A 15,194-nucleotide genomic window follows, 5' to 3' on the forward strand; every position below is an offset into this window, starting at 1 on the left:
GTCTCCAGGTTGGCCAAGCTGTTTCACACCTGTGAGGTGTGTGGTGGCTAGACACCCTGAGAGGGTTCTCCAGTCTCCGTTTCCCCTCGGCCACCCTTCCTCTCACCCTCAGGGCTCACTGCCCCTGCCCTTGCACTTGGATGACCCCATAGGCCCTGAGGGATCCATTTCCGCTTGGATGAGAGAGAAACAGAGAAAGGAGAGAGAGAGGAGAGAGAGCACTTTGTCTGTTGTCTGTTGGAGTCATCTGGCCAACATCAAATACAATCTGAGGTCTTCTCTCATCCGCAGGGTCGACCATATTAGATGACTGGTGTCTTTCTTTTAACGTCTCTCAACTAGACAACAAGGCAATCAATCACTCTGTGTTCCTTAATTACTCATGTGTGTTACTGTAATGGGTCCTTCTACCCTGTAACATTGTGTTGCTTGTTGTGTGGTCGCCATGTTGGTTTGTGTGCTGTGTTTTATCGATCTCTTAGTCTGAAGTATTGCTCCCTGTGAATCAACACCCTGAGTCTCCACACACACATGCATCCCTGTAGGAGTAGCAGGACAGGACAGAGCCCAAACCCACAGAGGAACTTTCATCCTGTGACAGTTCTGCAACACTCTCTTCTCACCCTCACTCCACCTTCCCTTGGACATATACAGTGGAGCTCTTGTAAAGCACTGAATTGTTTTTCTTTCTTTCTCTGACTCTCTGTCAACACTCTCTCCTAATCCAGTCGCTCTCCCTGTCTGTCTTTGACCTCTACCATAGAGGCCAATTTTACACTTTTACAGGAGATTAGTTAACAATAATAAGTCAGCTGGGCTTTGAAAACCCCTGGCATGTGATGTAGTGATGGCTCTCCTATAGAGCACACAGCCGTTACAAAAGAGAGAAGGGAAAGAGGGAAGAGAGAACGGAGAGAGTAGGAAGGTCGTTTAGTGGTGCCATTTGCTTTCCACATCATCTTCTGTTGCTGTGCATGTAAAGTGGTGCTCAGGGCTGAGTTATTTGCTGACATTTCCCAGGCTCCCAGCTGCAGAATTCAACCAGGATTGCCCCTCCCCCTGAATCAGTGCTAACGATGAAAACAACTCAGACTGATGAGAAATAACAGCAATTTAGTGTTTTGTTGGATTGGTGAAAAATATTCCGGCACTCCGTAATTGTGTATGTCTAATCAGGCATCCTATAATTCTCCCGATCCATTTTTCTGTCTTTGGAGGATGTGACATCACATTTGTGCCGGCTGCCTCACACAGAGAATCATAGTTTCACCTGAGTAGCGACAAAGAGCACGGTTGGCTCTATCTCAGGGCCAGGGATCTCTTCAACCCTAGGGCTACAGCTGCAGTACTGTGTGTTTCTCCCTTCCATGGCAGTCAGGGGCCATGGTTAGCCCTTGTTGGCCCCTCTTGGCCCTAGTGAGAGAGGTGCCTCCACTCTCCAGGGTGCTTGGCAGGGGCTCTGGCCCTCTGATGAAACAGCTTTCTATGGAGGGTGAGAAAGTCCCCTGTCTCAGCCAGGGAGCAAGGAGTGAGAGGTTGTGCAGATGACCGCAGCAAAACCTCTGTGCCAGAAAGACTTCGCTCCAGCCTCATCCTACCTCAAAGCATGACCACACTATCTCAAACTTGTATGGAAGCAGACAAACGTACTCACAGTAGCACAACAACCCAGCTATAATACACACACACACCAGTATTCACTAGTGTGGACCTGACGTGCGGAAGTGGCCTGTCAGGGGCATTGAGTCAAGTAGACAGCCAGAGAACATAGGATCCAAACCCCTGACTACAGAGTGAAAGAAAGTATAAGGAAGCGGTGCAGTCTGCACCTTTACTTTGTGATGTCACGACCTTCTCAGTGTCCCTACAAGGTCTAAGTGTGAGCAGGTTACAGTCCTGCTGCAGCCCTGGGCTTTGTGGCGCGGACAGGCGTAGGTCGAGCGAGCGGAGTGGCCTGTGGAGAGAGTCAGTGAGAAGGCATGCTGGGTATTCAGAGGGAGAGTAGGGGGAAACCGGGGGGGGGGGAGATTTCCTCTCACACAAAAGCAAGGGAACACACACATGCAGGGAGAAGCCCCGTCCTGCTGGGAGCTTTATTTAGGTGTTCCTCAGGGGTCTCTGCAAAGTGCACCTCTCAAAGAGCTTAGACTCCCCCCGGACAATGAGAGGGTTCATTCTTCCTGAATCAGAGAGGTGACCTACAGTGACAGGAGAAAGAGAGAGTCCCGAACGCAGGTGCAACTTAAGAATTGTTGACTCATCATGGCCATTCACAGAGCAATGCTGGGAAAAGCACTAGCTTTCAAGGTCTTTGTCTTTTCCAGCTGTGGTGTATCTTGAAATGTCCTGTTTTTGACTACTCTCTAACTTGTGTTGGAATAAAAGCAAATGTATTTTGGAGTGGAACAGGAGATTGGAAATCCAGGTTCCCCATGGAATGAAATGTACTGTGGCTGATGCAAACCATCCAAGGCTGCAGTGACCTGATAGACATAACTCAACTAATGACCAGAAGTTGATGAGGCAAGAAAGGAAGGGAGACAGGGAGAGAAAAAGAAAGAGAGAGAGTTAAATAAATGCTTGGCTTCAGGAGCTGTGTAAGACACCCTAACAACAACAACAAGATTGGGATCTGCATAGTAATTAGCCGCCTACCACAACAGTACGTCCTCTAAACAGAGCTGTCTGCTTTGACTGCCTAATAAGAGGGCCCGACACGGGGGTTGGCACTTCAGAGAAGAGTGAGCCATATGTGTTGGCGTGTTTGGATATTTATTATGTTATCTTGATGATGTGCTTCTCAGGCTAAATTGTTAAAAAATCTCTGAGCCAGAGATGTACACTTGTTTCATGTTTGGTCCTGTGGCCTCTTTGTCTCTTATGTAAATGTACTTGCACCCAGAAGCACATTCAGTGTGAGATCATTGAGCATTCTCTGCGTGTGTGTGTGTGTTCTCTCTGTGCAGGGACTGGTCTCAGTGCTGTTTGCTCCGCAGATACTCATTATAAAGTGAATCTGTCAGCTTCCACTTTGGGTGCATTAGCATGTTAAATCCCTCCACTCCACTCTCACCTCCTCCTTCTCCCCCCTCCCCTCTCTTTCACTCTCACCTCCTCCCTCCCTCCCGAGTCTCGCCTGTCTCCTAAGAAACACCGAGCCGTGTCCAGAGATAGATTGGGCGGCTGTAGGTGAGAAAGCAAGTGAGAGGAAGAGAGGGAAAGAAAGATCGTAAGATGGAAGGAGGGAGAGCATAGGGGTAATGAACAAGAGAACGGGAAAGATCGACGGAGACTAAGCCCGCTCTTAATTAAAACCCAGGCACTGGTTTTCTATCATAGAAGAAAGAAAGCTGACAAACTCAGTGTGGTGTACAAGCCAGCTGCATTAGCATAGCTGAGATGACATGGATGGTTGTTAACTGTCAGCCCCAGGGATCACATCATCCAGGGTTAGAGTCCGGGGACTGGGAGTCTGGGAACCAGGGGGTCCCCTCAGGAAGAGGGGTCCTGGAGGTCTTCCTATAGATGTAGAATAAAGAGCATTACCAGTGGGGCTGTGTCTGTTGTGAGGGTCTTCCTCATTCTCACTCTACCCTGTAACAACACAAGGACTGCTCATTACCAAGCTGTCAATCAGCTGTCTACTTTTTATTCCAATAAAGCAGTGTCTCATTATTGGTCACCAACTTTTTCATCTTGGAGACCGGGACGAACAAAGGGGACGACCACTGATGTTGGTGTGTGTGTGTGTGTGTTTGTGTGTGTGTGTGTGTGTGTGTGTGTGAAGACTACTAAAACAGCCATCTGTTTAAGCCAAAGGGATATTTATCTCCAAGGGTGCGAGAGTTGTCCTCTAATGGTAAATTATGAGTTAATCAGCAGATTAATGGCCCAACCCAAGGCAGCTTCCATATCTGGACCACTGCCTTATTGACTGTGAAAGATTGTTTCCTGTAATTACAGTACAATCTCTCACTGGGGAACAACAATACAGCAGCCCAAATGATCCTGATGTCAATTGGTCTACCCAAACATAGTTGAACAATTAAGGATGCATTGGCTGGTGAATCACATTGATTGTGCAGTGATATTGCACCAATACAAATACTTATTGTTTTCAACGGAATGTGAGTTTAATCCTGGCATATTGATTTCCTGTTTGGGGTGTCCTAACTAAAAGTAATTCACCATCACATCCTGATGATGTAATGGATCTACTCTATGTCCATGCAAACTAAGTTGAATACCAGTAAACTGCTCTACAGGTTGGTAAAGAGTGACAGACCCTTAATCATCCTTTCTGTGCTTCCTAGGGGTCTCCTATGACTATGTGCAGGGGCTGTCGCTGGCAGACAAGGATGTGGCAGTGGACGTGAAGCTTTACAGCCACAGGTGGCGGAGGTGGCTATCCCCAGAACCGCGCAACATGGACAGTAACAGGGCCAGCCAGGATCAGGACCAGGACCAGGACCCCGAGCCGGACCAAGACCTGGATCTGCCAGATGCCTTCCCTGGTCTGCTCTCAACCCAAGAAACAGACAACAGCTCCCAGATAGAGGTAGGGTATACTTTAGCACATCGCCTTACTGTCATCCAGAGAGAGATTTATCTGAGGAGTGTAGATTACTTCAGAACCTATTTGAGAAGCACAGATCTTTCCAGAACCTCTCTTTGGGATGGAGATCTCTTCAGAACCTCTTTATGGAGTGGAGATCTCTCCAGACAACTGTGAGAAGCATTGCTCTCTCCAGAAACTTGTTGAGGAGTGAAGATCCCTCTAGAAACTTTCTGAGGAGTACATATTTCTCCAGAACAGAGCTCTGTAGGTGTGGATAATAAGAAACAGGACTAGAGGGTTTATCCAGGATTTATGAGTGTCAAATTAGGAGTGAAGCTCCTAGGCACTCATTTACCCATGGACTGGGAGACAGAATCACATAAAAAATCCTCCAAAAAGAGATTGAAAAAACACACACACACACACTAATTCACACACACTCTTAACACATTTAGACAGGAACACATTCAGGGCCAGGAAATGAATACCCCCCAAGTCAAAAGGCCAACAGATCCCGGACAGATTAACTGCTGGGCTTGTCCATGTGATTGAAAGGCCGGGCCCAGGCTCTGCTGTTATTATGCTGAGCCTGATGCTCATGGCGCTGTGTGGTAATGATGGCGGCCGAGGTGGCCAGACAGCTTGTTAAGTCTCCCTCTGCCTTGTAATTATCCTAGGTGTGCAGCTTTGTTGCTGGTTAAGGATGCTTTGATTACACACATCACACACACAACACGCACACAACACACACAGGCACATGCACCCTTCTCCCTTCTTTTTAATATGATTTTATCATATTCAAAAGAGCTCATTTGTTTTTGTTGTGTGGGATACTGGGGCTTATAGAGCAAAATGCCCTATTATTTTTTCCTGGCAGTGGCCTATGCCCCCCCTCTATCAACCTGACTGTCTTGTCCACCCTCCTCGTTCTAACATGGCCTCCTAGCGGCTTTCTGACGCCTCTGACGTCACACTCGCGTCCTCAGAGCTATAGGTGAGATCTGATGAGATGGCAAACTGACACCTCCAACCCAGCACCTGGATGTAACTCCAATGAATGTCTGTTCGCTGCGAGGCTGAGAAGGGTGTAGATAGAAAGGAGGAGGGTGGTGGTGGGATTGGTGGAAGGGAGTGGGGTTGAAGAAGAAAGGTAAGATGGGAGCAGATGCCAGGTTGTGAGAAAAAGGGGATGAATGTTGGATCAAGAGGGTAAAGTGACAGAAGATGGAACTCTTGGCTCACTAATGAGCGAAGGCTGCATCATTGCCTAACTGCAGTTCTGTTTTGGCACCCTCCCAAACTGGCATGTGCCACACGTTTCCAGTACAGCACCCGCATCTATCTGTCTCGGCCTCTCTGTTCACACAACCTCGACTAGCTACCGTGTTTGGGCCCAACTCTTCTCTATCTTAATCAACTTTGAGATCATAACAAACATGCATACAAGAGCAGACTCTGTGACGCCCAGCGATATGAGTCACTGGAACGTTTCCCAGGATCCAGGATCAAAAAACCCTGGCACTGTGGTCCTGATGAAGTCTTCTGACTGTTGCGTAAGTGTGTGTGAGCTTATCGTCATGATCATACTTTGTGGTAGCAGTGACAAGGCCTTTTGTGTTGTAGATGCATTTACTAAAGCCTGAGTTGGGTTCAGAGGATGCCTTGACATGTTGAATTCCTCACACCTTTGCCAAAGACAGCATGTAAACAAACACATAACTCCTTTAGGATATATTGATGTTGATTAGAGGTTTCTGTCATCCTGCTGAGAAACGACACATGTGAAGGCCAGTCCTATAAAGACGTCTACATGAAACTATAAACAACCTTCTAGACCCTCAAGGAACACAACCCTGCTTTTCTTTTACGGGAATGGTCCTATTTGTTCACACAGTGCTTCAAAAGTGTAGTATCTGGTATAACAATTTGTCAGTTTGTAGATTTTCTCAGTACCAGGAACACGTGGGTTTTTATTTGTGTGCTTAGGAAAGAGAACCAGAAAGAGACAGCTCTGCAGTTCTCATTTTGGTGCTTCTGTTAGCGTAGTTAGCTTTGATATAGGCAGGAGGGAGAGATCTGTGATGAAGTGTTGCTATTTGATACCTGCTCTGGTCTGTACAATACGCACACACACCGACACACACATGATCTCCCCTCTCTTTCTCTCTCTCCCAGGGGAGCAAGTACATTATTACATTCTCCATGTGTATACTGTGACAACAACGGAGGAATACTTTTTTCTAGGTTGGGTAATTCACAATGCTTCCGTTCATTTCCTTTTATAGTTTTTTCATAGACTTATTTTATATTCAGAACGAGTGAATATGAATCAGCATTTTCCTTTTTTATTCAGGGATTAGTGTATAATGTTCATTAAAGGATTTCCAGAGAGATAGAGAGATGCGTTCCCAACAGAGATGTGTGTTATATGTCAGACTGGCAGGTAATTAAGTGCCTGTCTCCAGCCAAAGTGTATTGCTTGGGTAGTCTTCTCCGGATGGAGTCACGATTCTCAGCTGAGGTTTCGCTGCTCAGTACATCAGTGCTCCTTGCAGAGAGCCATGTCTGGCAGACGCTCTAGTGCATGTCCTCTGGTATGTACTAGAAGCTACCAGAATGTTCAAATGTTTATAGGAGGAGTGAGACCTGCAGCCATGAACAACACAGCTATAAGGGTTGGTGAAGGCTTTGCTGTATCTGAAAAGGAAAATCTGATTTTACCCAGCATTTTCTCTCTGACTCACATTTTCCCACATCTCTTGTTTTGTCTCTCTGTGTGAATATCTCTCCCTACGAAGTCCACAGTTGCATAACAAAGCACGAGGCAGGATAGCACCAGGCTATCCTTAAAACAGAAACGACATTTCAAGCTCTCATATTGACCTCAGTTCTGTTGGTTAGCTGCACGTTTCATGTCTGGGATCAAAGAGGCCCTGGCCTTAGTGTGTGGGTGCTAGCCAAACACAGCATACAGTATCTCAGCCCAGCACCATGGTAGTTGGGCTGCAACACCAATCACAATATGGTACCAACAGGCAGGGGTACGAGCAAGGCGATGAATAATGGATCATAGATATAACCAGCCAATGGGAGAACACCACGCTTGAGTTACAACTTCCTTTTAGCGCGGGTGTGTTCCAGCCATGGCCTGATTTACTGTACGAGTGGGGGTGGGAAGAGATAGAGACAGCCTGGCAGGAACGCTGGCAGACTTTGATTTCATATTTCTGAGCTCTGTTTGTCGCCTATTGTTCATTTGAGGGAGAGGTTAAAATATTGGTGATCACATTGGCTCATGTCTTGTAAACACGGTAAACTGCACACCTGTGGACACTGCACTCCGTTGTAGGACTTTCCCACTACTTGGTTTGTTAAGTTAAGAAATGGATCACTGACAGCACCCATAATAAAAGCCTTGCAAATGTTTCTGAACATCACATTTTCTCCTCTTTTGCAGATGCTACTCACCATCCAAACGCTTGGCAATAAATCTGCTTGGCAGAATCTCCCAGACATGACAGATCTACTCAGAAATGAAAACACATTGGCAGAGAGATATTGAGGTGTCACCCTCATGCAATATTGATGCAGCATACAGAGTAAATGTCTCAAACATAAATTGGAAAGCGAATTTGAGATTGTTTCGTGAATTGAATTGAATTCACACAGCATGTGTGTTTTCTCCTTTTAGCGCCTACGGTATTCTAAAACGTACAGAGACATCAAATTGTTTTCAGCGTTTGTGTGTGCGTGTTCCAAACTGTTATTGGCAGTAGGGTATTTTCCTCTCCCCCTCAAGACTATAAAGACCTGACAGACTGGGAAGCACATTCACATTTGACTGACAGACTTACAATCCCTCTTCCTTCTCTCTGTCCCCTTCCAGTTTCCATCCATCCATTCATCAATTCATCAATTTATATTTCATTCCATAGTCTGTTTGACTGTCAATAATCTCTGGCTCCCAGCAGACATATCCCTGATCACCCTGCACCAGGGAAGAGGAGGGTCATGTGGGAAGATTACAGCCCTCTTGCCCCCTCTCACCTCCACAAGGTTACTGTCCCCATAGATTTTCACCAAATAAGCCCAAACATCTTGTGCTGATTAGCAGGAAACGTATCCGCCGGTGTGGGGTTGTGTCAACTCTCTTTACAAGCTCTCGTTTCCTTAACTTAGAGTAACATGCTGAGTCAGACTTGTTATAGGGGGCGGCTGCTTTAGCTAACATTTTGTCTGGCTCTTTTTAATATTGGGATTTATCTTCTGGCCTATGGTGATGTTCATCCAAGGTCTAACAATTCATCAAAAGTGATTCAATGTCATCTGAGTGCCGGACTACATTAAGAGTTTTAAATAATTTACTATTTCCACTGAGACTGTAAGACGCCTAACGAGTCCTTCTAAATGGATCGTCTTTTGGACCATACATGAAGTTCTTTCTCCTTGATGTAAAATGAGATTTAAAAAAAAAGAGCATGGTGACATAAATTATGTATTTTGTTTTACATAGTTATAAACATGTCAAGCATGTCACAACACCCTGTGATATTAAAATCCACAGTGTATGGTGTTATTATCTCTGATTTAGAAAATCTCCCCTCTCCTGGGGCCACAAAACAATTTACCAGTCAACAATAATGTGGGGATTCAACATAATTTTGGTGTGTTTCTTGGTCTGTGCAAGCACAGTAGCACAGTAGACTTTCAGTAGACTGCTTGTTATGGTGCACATCCTCCATGTCCTGTTGTAGCATAAATGATGCATAGTGCACAAATAATTCCCTTTGTGATCATTTGGATTACTGTATAAGGTCTGTACCTACATTCATCTATCCACCCATCCATCTTTTCACCACTGTCAGTGTCTCAAACCTTTTAAAAATGAGTCAGAATTAAAAACAGCATGAGAGGAAAATTCTGAGAGGAAGAGACAATAAAAGCCGGAATAGCAGAGACTAGAAATATGAGCCCCATGACCGACACACGTCTCTCTCCTAACAGGAAGCAGGAAGCATGTTTTTAATGGTTTCTTATTTAGTTGTCATTGCTGCTTCTGTGATGCTGACTGTGCCTATGAGAAACACCCTACAAGGGCTTACTTGAAGTGCATAAAACACACAAACACACAGCACACAGACTGACTCGTAGTAATATTAAGTGTTTTTTATTCCTCTTGAGACCCAGAAATGTAAACATCGACTCGCAGGCAAAAACGCTCCACTCCCAACAGTTTGGAGATTAGATGGAGAAATCTTAATATAATTGTGTTTGGAAAAATGTTCTGCTCTAAGGTTGTTGAGATGTTGTCTCTGATGATCCTTGTATTGGAAATATTGGCTTTAGTCTTGGAAATTGCCTCCGACAGAGTTTGTGCTTAGAGAGATGAGATTTAGTCTGATGTGAGCTGAGCAGTGCAGGGAGAGAGAAAGATGGTCCTGCTAGACTTGAGAAAGTCACTTCATAAGCTGATAGAATATACCACCACCCTCAGTCTCTCTCCATCTAAGTAAATCATACGGAGTTCAGAGGTTCACTCTGTACTCTCTCTCTTTTTTACTCTCTGCCTCTCTGGAACTCTTGCAATTCCCTCACAGAACTAGTTATGTTTTGTTGTTGTTGTTTTTTGACAGGAGGACACAGACCACAACTACTACACATCAAAGAGCTATGGGCCTGCGGATCCCACGAGCAAGGACTTGTGGGTAAATATTGACCAGATGGACAAGCAAAAGGTGAAGATTCATGGGATTCTGTCTAACACACACCGACAAGCCGCGGTAAGACTGCAACACACCTCACCCTTGTTCACATCACACAACTTCCATCTAAGAAATCTAGTAGCATCTAGTTTTGTTTGCATGTGACTTTGCCTTGCTAGAAGCTGCCAGAACCCCTTCCTCTCCCTTAACTACCTCCCCGCTAACAGATCCTCTCAGTGAGGCACATAATGATGAGGTCACCGCTATGGGACAGGAAGCAGCACAGTCCTCTGAGGGGGGGGGGGGGGGGGGGGGGGGGCGTGTCTCGGGAAAGTGCCCCCAAGAGTGAACAATGACTGGTAGAAAGACAGAATGGAGTTCCACATTTTGTATTCTGCCCCTCCACCCTCAGTAGGCATGATTGATTGAACCATACAGAGTGGGGAAAAATCTTTTCTTTATTTGCCACAGAAGGCCCCGGAAAGTGAAGCAATTCTTTTGGATGCTAACAAGAATAAAAGGAGTGGGTCTGGGAGCTGTGTCCTGAGAATCAATAGGATGGAGGGGAATACAGCCCTCTCTGCAACCCCTGCCCCTCCACACTCACCCTCTCTCAGCAGTAGAGTGCTGGGAAGGTTCAAGGAGGGATATGGAGTGCCTCCCTTATTCTTCCATGAGGACCTTCCTCCTAAGGTTAAAATTCAGGCAAAAACTTTACAGTTGCAGTATAGGAGCTGTAAGAGTACATTAGGATGCGTTTTCTACGTTTAACAAAAGGCGCTTTTATGTACAGCAGAAAGTCAAGGATCGGAGGTGCACAGTTTTAACAGCATATTGGTGGTCAGAGTCAAGGAACAGTCTGTATTTACTAGCCACAGCCCACATCTCAGCTACCAGTCACTCTGAAAATGAATAATGTCTTACCTACAGTGCAACAATAACAGCTCAATTACAAAAGTGCATAGTACAGTGCAGCAAAATCAACTTTGTAAGTGCAACATCAATCAATTTCGTGGGTGCAGTCTCTTGCCAGACAGTGCAACAAGATATTGAATACATACAAGTTTAGAAAGGACACATTTGCAGAAATCACAAGAAGTAATGTACTGCTTAGTGTTACGCCTGCACGCTACGCAAGCTAAAGACTAGCAGCCCAGTGGAAGTGTCTTGAGGGTCGTAGGGGAAGTCATTCCACCACTATGGAGCATTGAAGGAGAAGAGTAGACGCTGCTTCACCACAGTCCCACAAAACATCAGAAACAACCCTGACTACTGAGCCCTGAGCTGGAGCTTCACCAGCCTGGCCAGCATACACCCAGCCAGTGTGGCCAGGACTCAGGCCCACTTTGAGGTCAGGATCAAGGGTTCCTGGCAGTCGTCTGTGCCCTGTGTGTAGGACCAGCCGCAAAACACAATAAGTTGACAGGCTCGTAAAACAAGCAAAGCCACGAAGGTCGACATCATCAAACTGCAGTAGTGCTACTAAGCCGAAGATGGCTTGTTTAGACCTGGTAATTACCTGTGGTATACCACATGATTAGTCCCGCTGGTCTAATCCTGAAACACATTGCTGCGTGTTTACAGGGAAAACTCGATTTTCTACCTTACCCTTCTGTTTTATGACTGTCTATTAGCTGTGCCGATGAATAGACTCAAAACAAAGCTCTGATTGTGATTCAAGATCAAATTTTTACATTATAAATCGTAATAGAGAATTTACCAGAATTGGTAAGATTCTAATTTGCATTTTTTAAGAGGTACACGACTGTCGGTTGTTTAGAAACAACAGGAACTTTTTCGGTATTTAAAGTCATAGGTTTATAATTTCTGAGAAATAAAGTGGTGGTAGCAGTACTGTAGCTTTCCTGGAGCTGTGTGTCAGAGGGTTCCTCTGAAACTTAATTCCATCAAGATGGCATGTTTTTCTTTCACTTTATGAATGTTACAAAATGCTTTTCTTTGAAAGGTTGACATCGTTTTTCACCCAGGCAGATTTATATTTGCTTAAAACAATTCATAAATTGACCTGTTATAAATATGGATAGTCAGCACCCTGGAGGACTGGTGAGACAGACCTGTCTCTCAGTCTCAGTGTTTACATTACACATTCTCTGTCTGACTAAACCTCAACTTGTACCCTAACCAAGAACAAAGTTTGTTTAGTTTCTTTCTTTCTTTCTCTCTCTCTCTCTCTCTCTCTCTCTCTCTCTCTCTCTCTCTCTCTCTCTCTCTCTCTCTCTCTCTCTCTCTCTCTCTCTCTCTCTCTCTCTTCTCTCTCTCTCTCTCTCTCTCTCTCTGTCTCTCTCTCTGTCTCTCTCTTTCTCTTTCTCTCTGTCTCTCTCTGTCTCTCTCTGTCTCTTTCTCTATGTTTCTCTCTCTTTTGTTATGTCTCTGACCCGTTTTCTCTATGTGTTTTTTTTCATGTAGAGAGTCAATCTGTCCTTCGATTTTCCCTTTTATGGACATTTCCTGCGTGAAATCACCGTGGCAACTGGTGGTAAGTGGACGTCCTCTCAGTCAGGGCCTCCAGTTGGAGCCATTACTGTGTTATCTTTGGGATTATACATGCTGGGTTACACCTTTATTACTGCACGCTTTGAAAGGCTATGTAATGAGGTTAGTCAGAGGAGCACCAGATGAAAAGAAGTCTTCACATTGAGAAGAATAGCAATTGTAGTCAAGTATGCGTGTGTGAGTGTATGTGTGCATTTGTGTGGAACATCTACCTACAGAAGCTCTTGCCTCCGGTACCAACAGTTCAACAGCAGTTGAACTGCTCCATCGGCAGGGAAGTACCAGATGAAATGGCACTTCAGAAACCACCGTCTGGCCAACACACCACAGTACAAAACCACTAACAGCTCCCTGCTCTCCCGGCCCGGCTTCCAGCTAGCCTGGTACCTCACCACTTACAGCAGTCAGCAGCACACAAGCCTGCCTATCAGACCGGCGGGAAACCACTCTCTCTGCTGTGGTACCAGCCAGGCCCAGTGTAGATCAGTATGTAATGGGAGCAGACCCGGGCCAGGGTTTGGGTTTGGACTGGGGAGGAAAACTGGTTCTGCCACTGTTATTAGCACTTTTGGATTGAGTTCTAGATATTCCCCTCCATGTCCATGTGAGAAGGGAATGATTGAAGAGTAGGTGAACATGAATGGCTGGTTCGGCCATATGTGCAGATGTGTGGGTGAGATTTCCTGAGCGGGTGTGACATTCTGTGTGTGTAGCATTGCGGGTGAGACCAGTGCAGGGTGTGTGTGATCGAATGTTCAGTCAGGACTTTCCACAGTCTGTGGGAGAGACCGCAGTCTCAACCAGCTATTATCACATCAAAGTGTCATGCTTAAACCCCCCCCCCCCCCCCCCCTCCCCCAACCATCACGGCAATGTCTGCTCGTGTTAGGCTGTTATTGTAATAAAAGCAAAATAAATCGTCATCATTATTGTCATCATCAGCAAAATGTATCCACAGATTTATTCATGACTGTGGGTGGGCAATGATGTCCCATCTCACAAGTTTATTGGGCTGAGTTAGCAGAAACCCCATGGACCCTTCGGGAGAGTAAGATGGAGGGATAAAGGGGAAAAGAGGCTGTTACAGTAACAGTGTAATGCAGAGGAGGTGGAAAAAGAGGACACCTCAGCTCTCAGCACTCGGCAGACTACCTCTGGGAACCCAAGATCACACACCTCCATTTGAGGTTCTGCCCCTCTTCCCATCCCCCTACCCAGTCCTCACGCCCCTCATCCTCCCCTCCCTCTGCCCTTTTCAACCAACCAGCTCATGCTCGCTGGTCTGCCTCCCATCTCTTAATCTGTGCTGAGTGACTGCCATCCAGCCAGTTTGCCAGTGTGGGATGGGATGTGTCTGGGCCAGAGATATCTCCATGTACAGCCTAATGGGGAAGAGGCACCATGAGCCAGACCAGACAGACTCTCATACCAACAGTTAAACAGTCAATCATTCGTTTATAGAGCCATTGTGCACAACACAACATGTGCCATGGTAATACAATTGGTTGTGTGACGAGGTGTAAGTTGTGGCAGCAGAGTCAAGCCCAGTGCGGGTGTGAGTGTGTTGTGTGTGTGTGTGTGTGCGTGTGTGAGTGTGTTGTGTGTGTGTGTGTGTGTGTGTGTGTGTGTGTGTGTGTGTGGGGGACGGGGGACGGGGGACAGGGGGGGGGTAACACCAACACACAGTCCAGCTCTACACAACCCCAACTGTGTGATGCCTTTACTGGGCCAACACAGGCCCCTTATCCAACACATACTCTTGATGCTGGATGGATGTATTTAGTGCCTCGCTAGATATGGGAGGTTAGTAAGAACACACACACATGCTCACACACACACACTCAGAGGAAAGAAAAAACAAGTCATGGACAAAAGGGACAGATACAGCAGGGAGAATATAAAATGAACTTGTTCTCTTCCTTCTCTAGTCCTCCTCTTCTCCTGTTTGTTTGTACGACGGTCTCTCCTCCAAGTCAGGCTGCCTCAGCACAGCCGCTCCTCTGCAGTCATCATGATCAGAGCTGGACAATGAGGGCAGCCTTTCTTCCTAATTGAAGAGGTAGTTTCCGTAAGGGAGATAAGATGAGGCCTGAGCACGCTCTAGGCGAGAGAGATTCTGCCTTTGTGTGTGCGTGTTTGTGTGTGTGTGTGTGTTTTGCAGGAACCCTGGCGGTTCCCAGTTCCTTCAGGCAGCTGTTTTGATCTATGAAATCTCCACAGAGATAAACAAAAGCAGAAAAAGGAGAGAACAGTGAGCTGTTTAACAAGAATGTCCAATAAAGCCATGGCCTGGTCAGAAGGGACAGCTAATTTCCGCTCATGTTATTCTTGGGAATATGCAACACTCTGATAGCTGCACATGTAAACACATGTGTAACTGGAGAGAGAAGGAACACTCATTTTCTCTCTCTCTGTCATGC

General features: G+C 45.9%; 1 protein-coding gene across 2 annotated transcripts in view; it reads left to right on the plus strand.

Annotated features, from left to right (window-relative positions):
* The window catches only part of plxdc2b (plexin domain containing 2b), a 59,303-nt gene that overhangs the window by 19,136 nt on the left and 24,973 nt on the right, over nt 1–15,194 (plus strand). For both annotated transcript variants that reach the window (XM_047023696.1, XM_047023697.1), the window contains exons 2-4: nt 4,314–4,558; nt 10,192–10,338; nt 12,688–12,757. In XM_047023696.1, the coding sequence (XP_046879652.1) occupies nt 4,314–4,558; nt 10,192–10,338; nt 12,688–12,757 (462 nt within the window). The remainder of the gene's footprint in view (nt 1–4,313; nt 4,559–10,191; nt 10,339–12,687; nt 12,758–15,194) is intronic.

Source organism: Hypomesus transpacificus, chromosome 8 (genome assembly GCF_021917145.1).
Source record: "Hypomesus transpacificus isolate Combined female chromosome 8, fHypTra1, whole genome shotgun sequence".
NCBI classification, from domain to species: Eukaryota; Metazoa; Chordata; class Actinopteri; order Osmeriformes; family Osmeridae; genus Hypomesus; species Hypomesus transpacificus.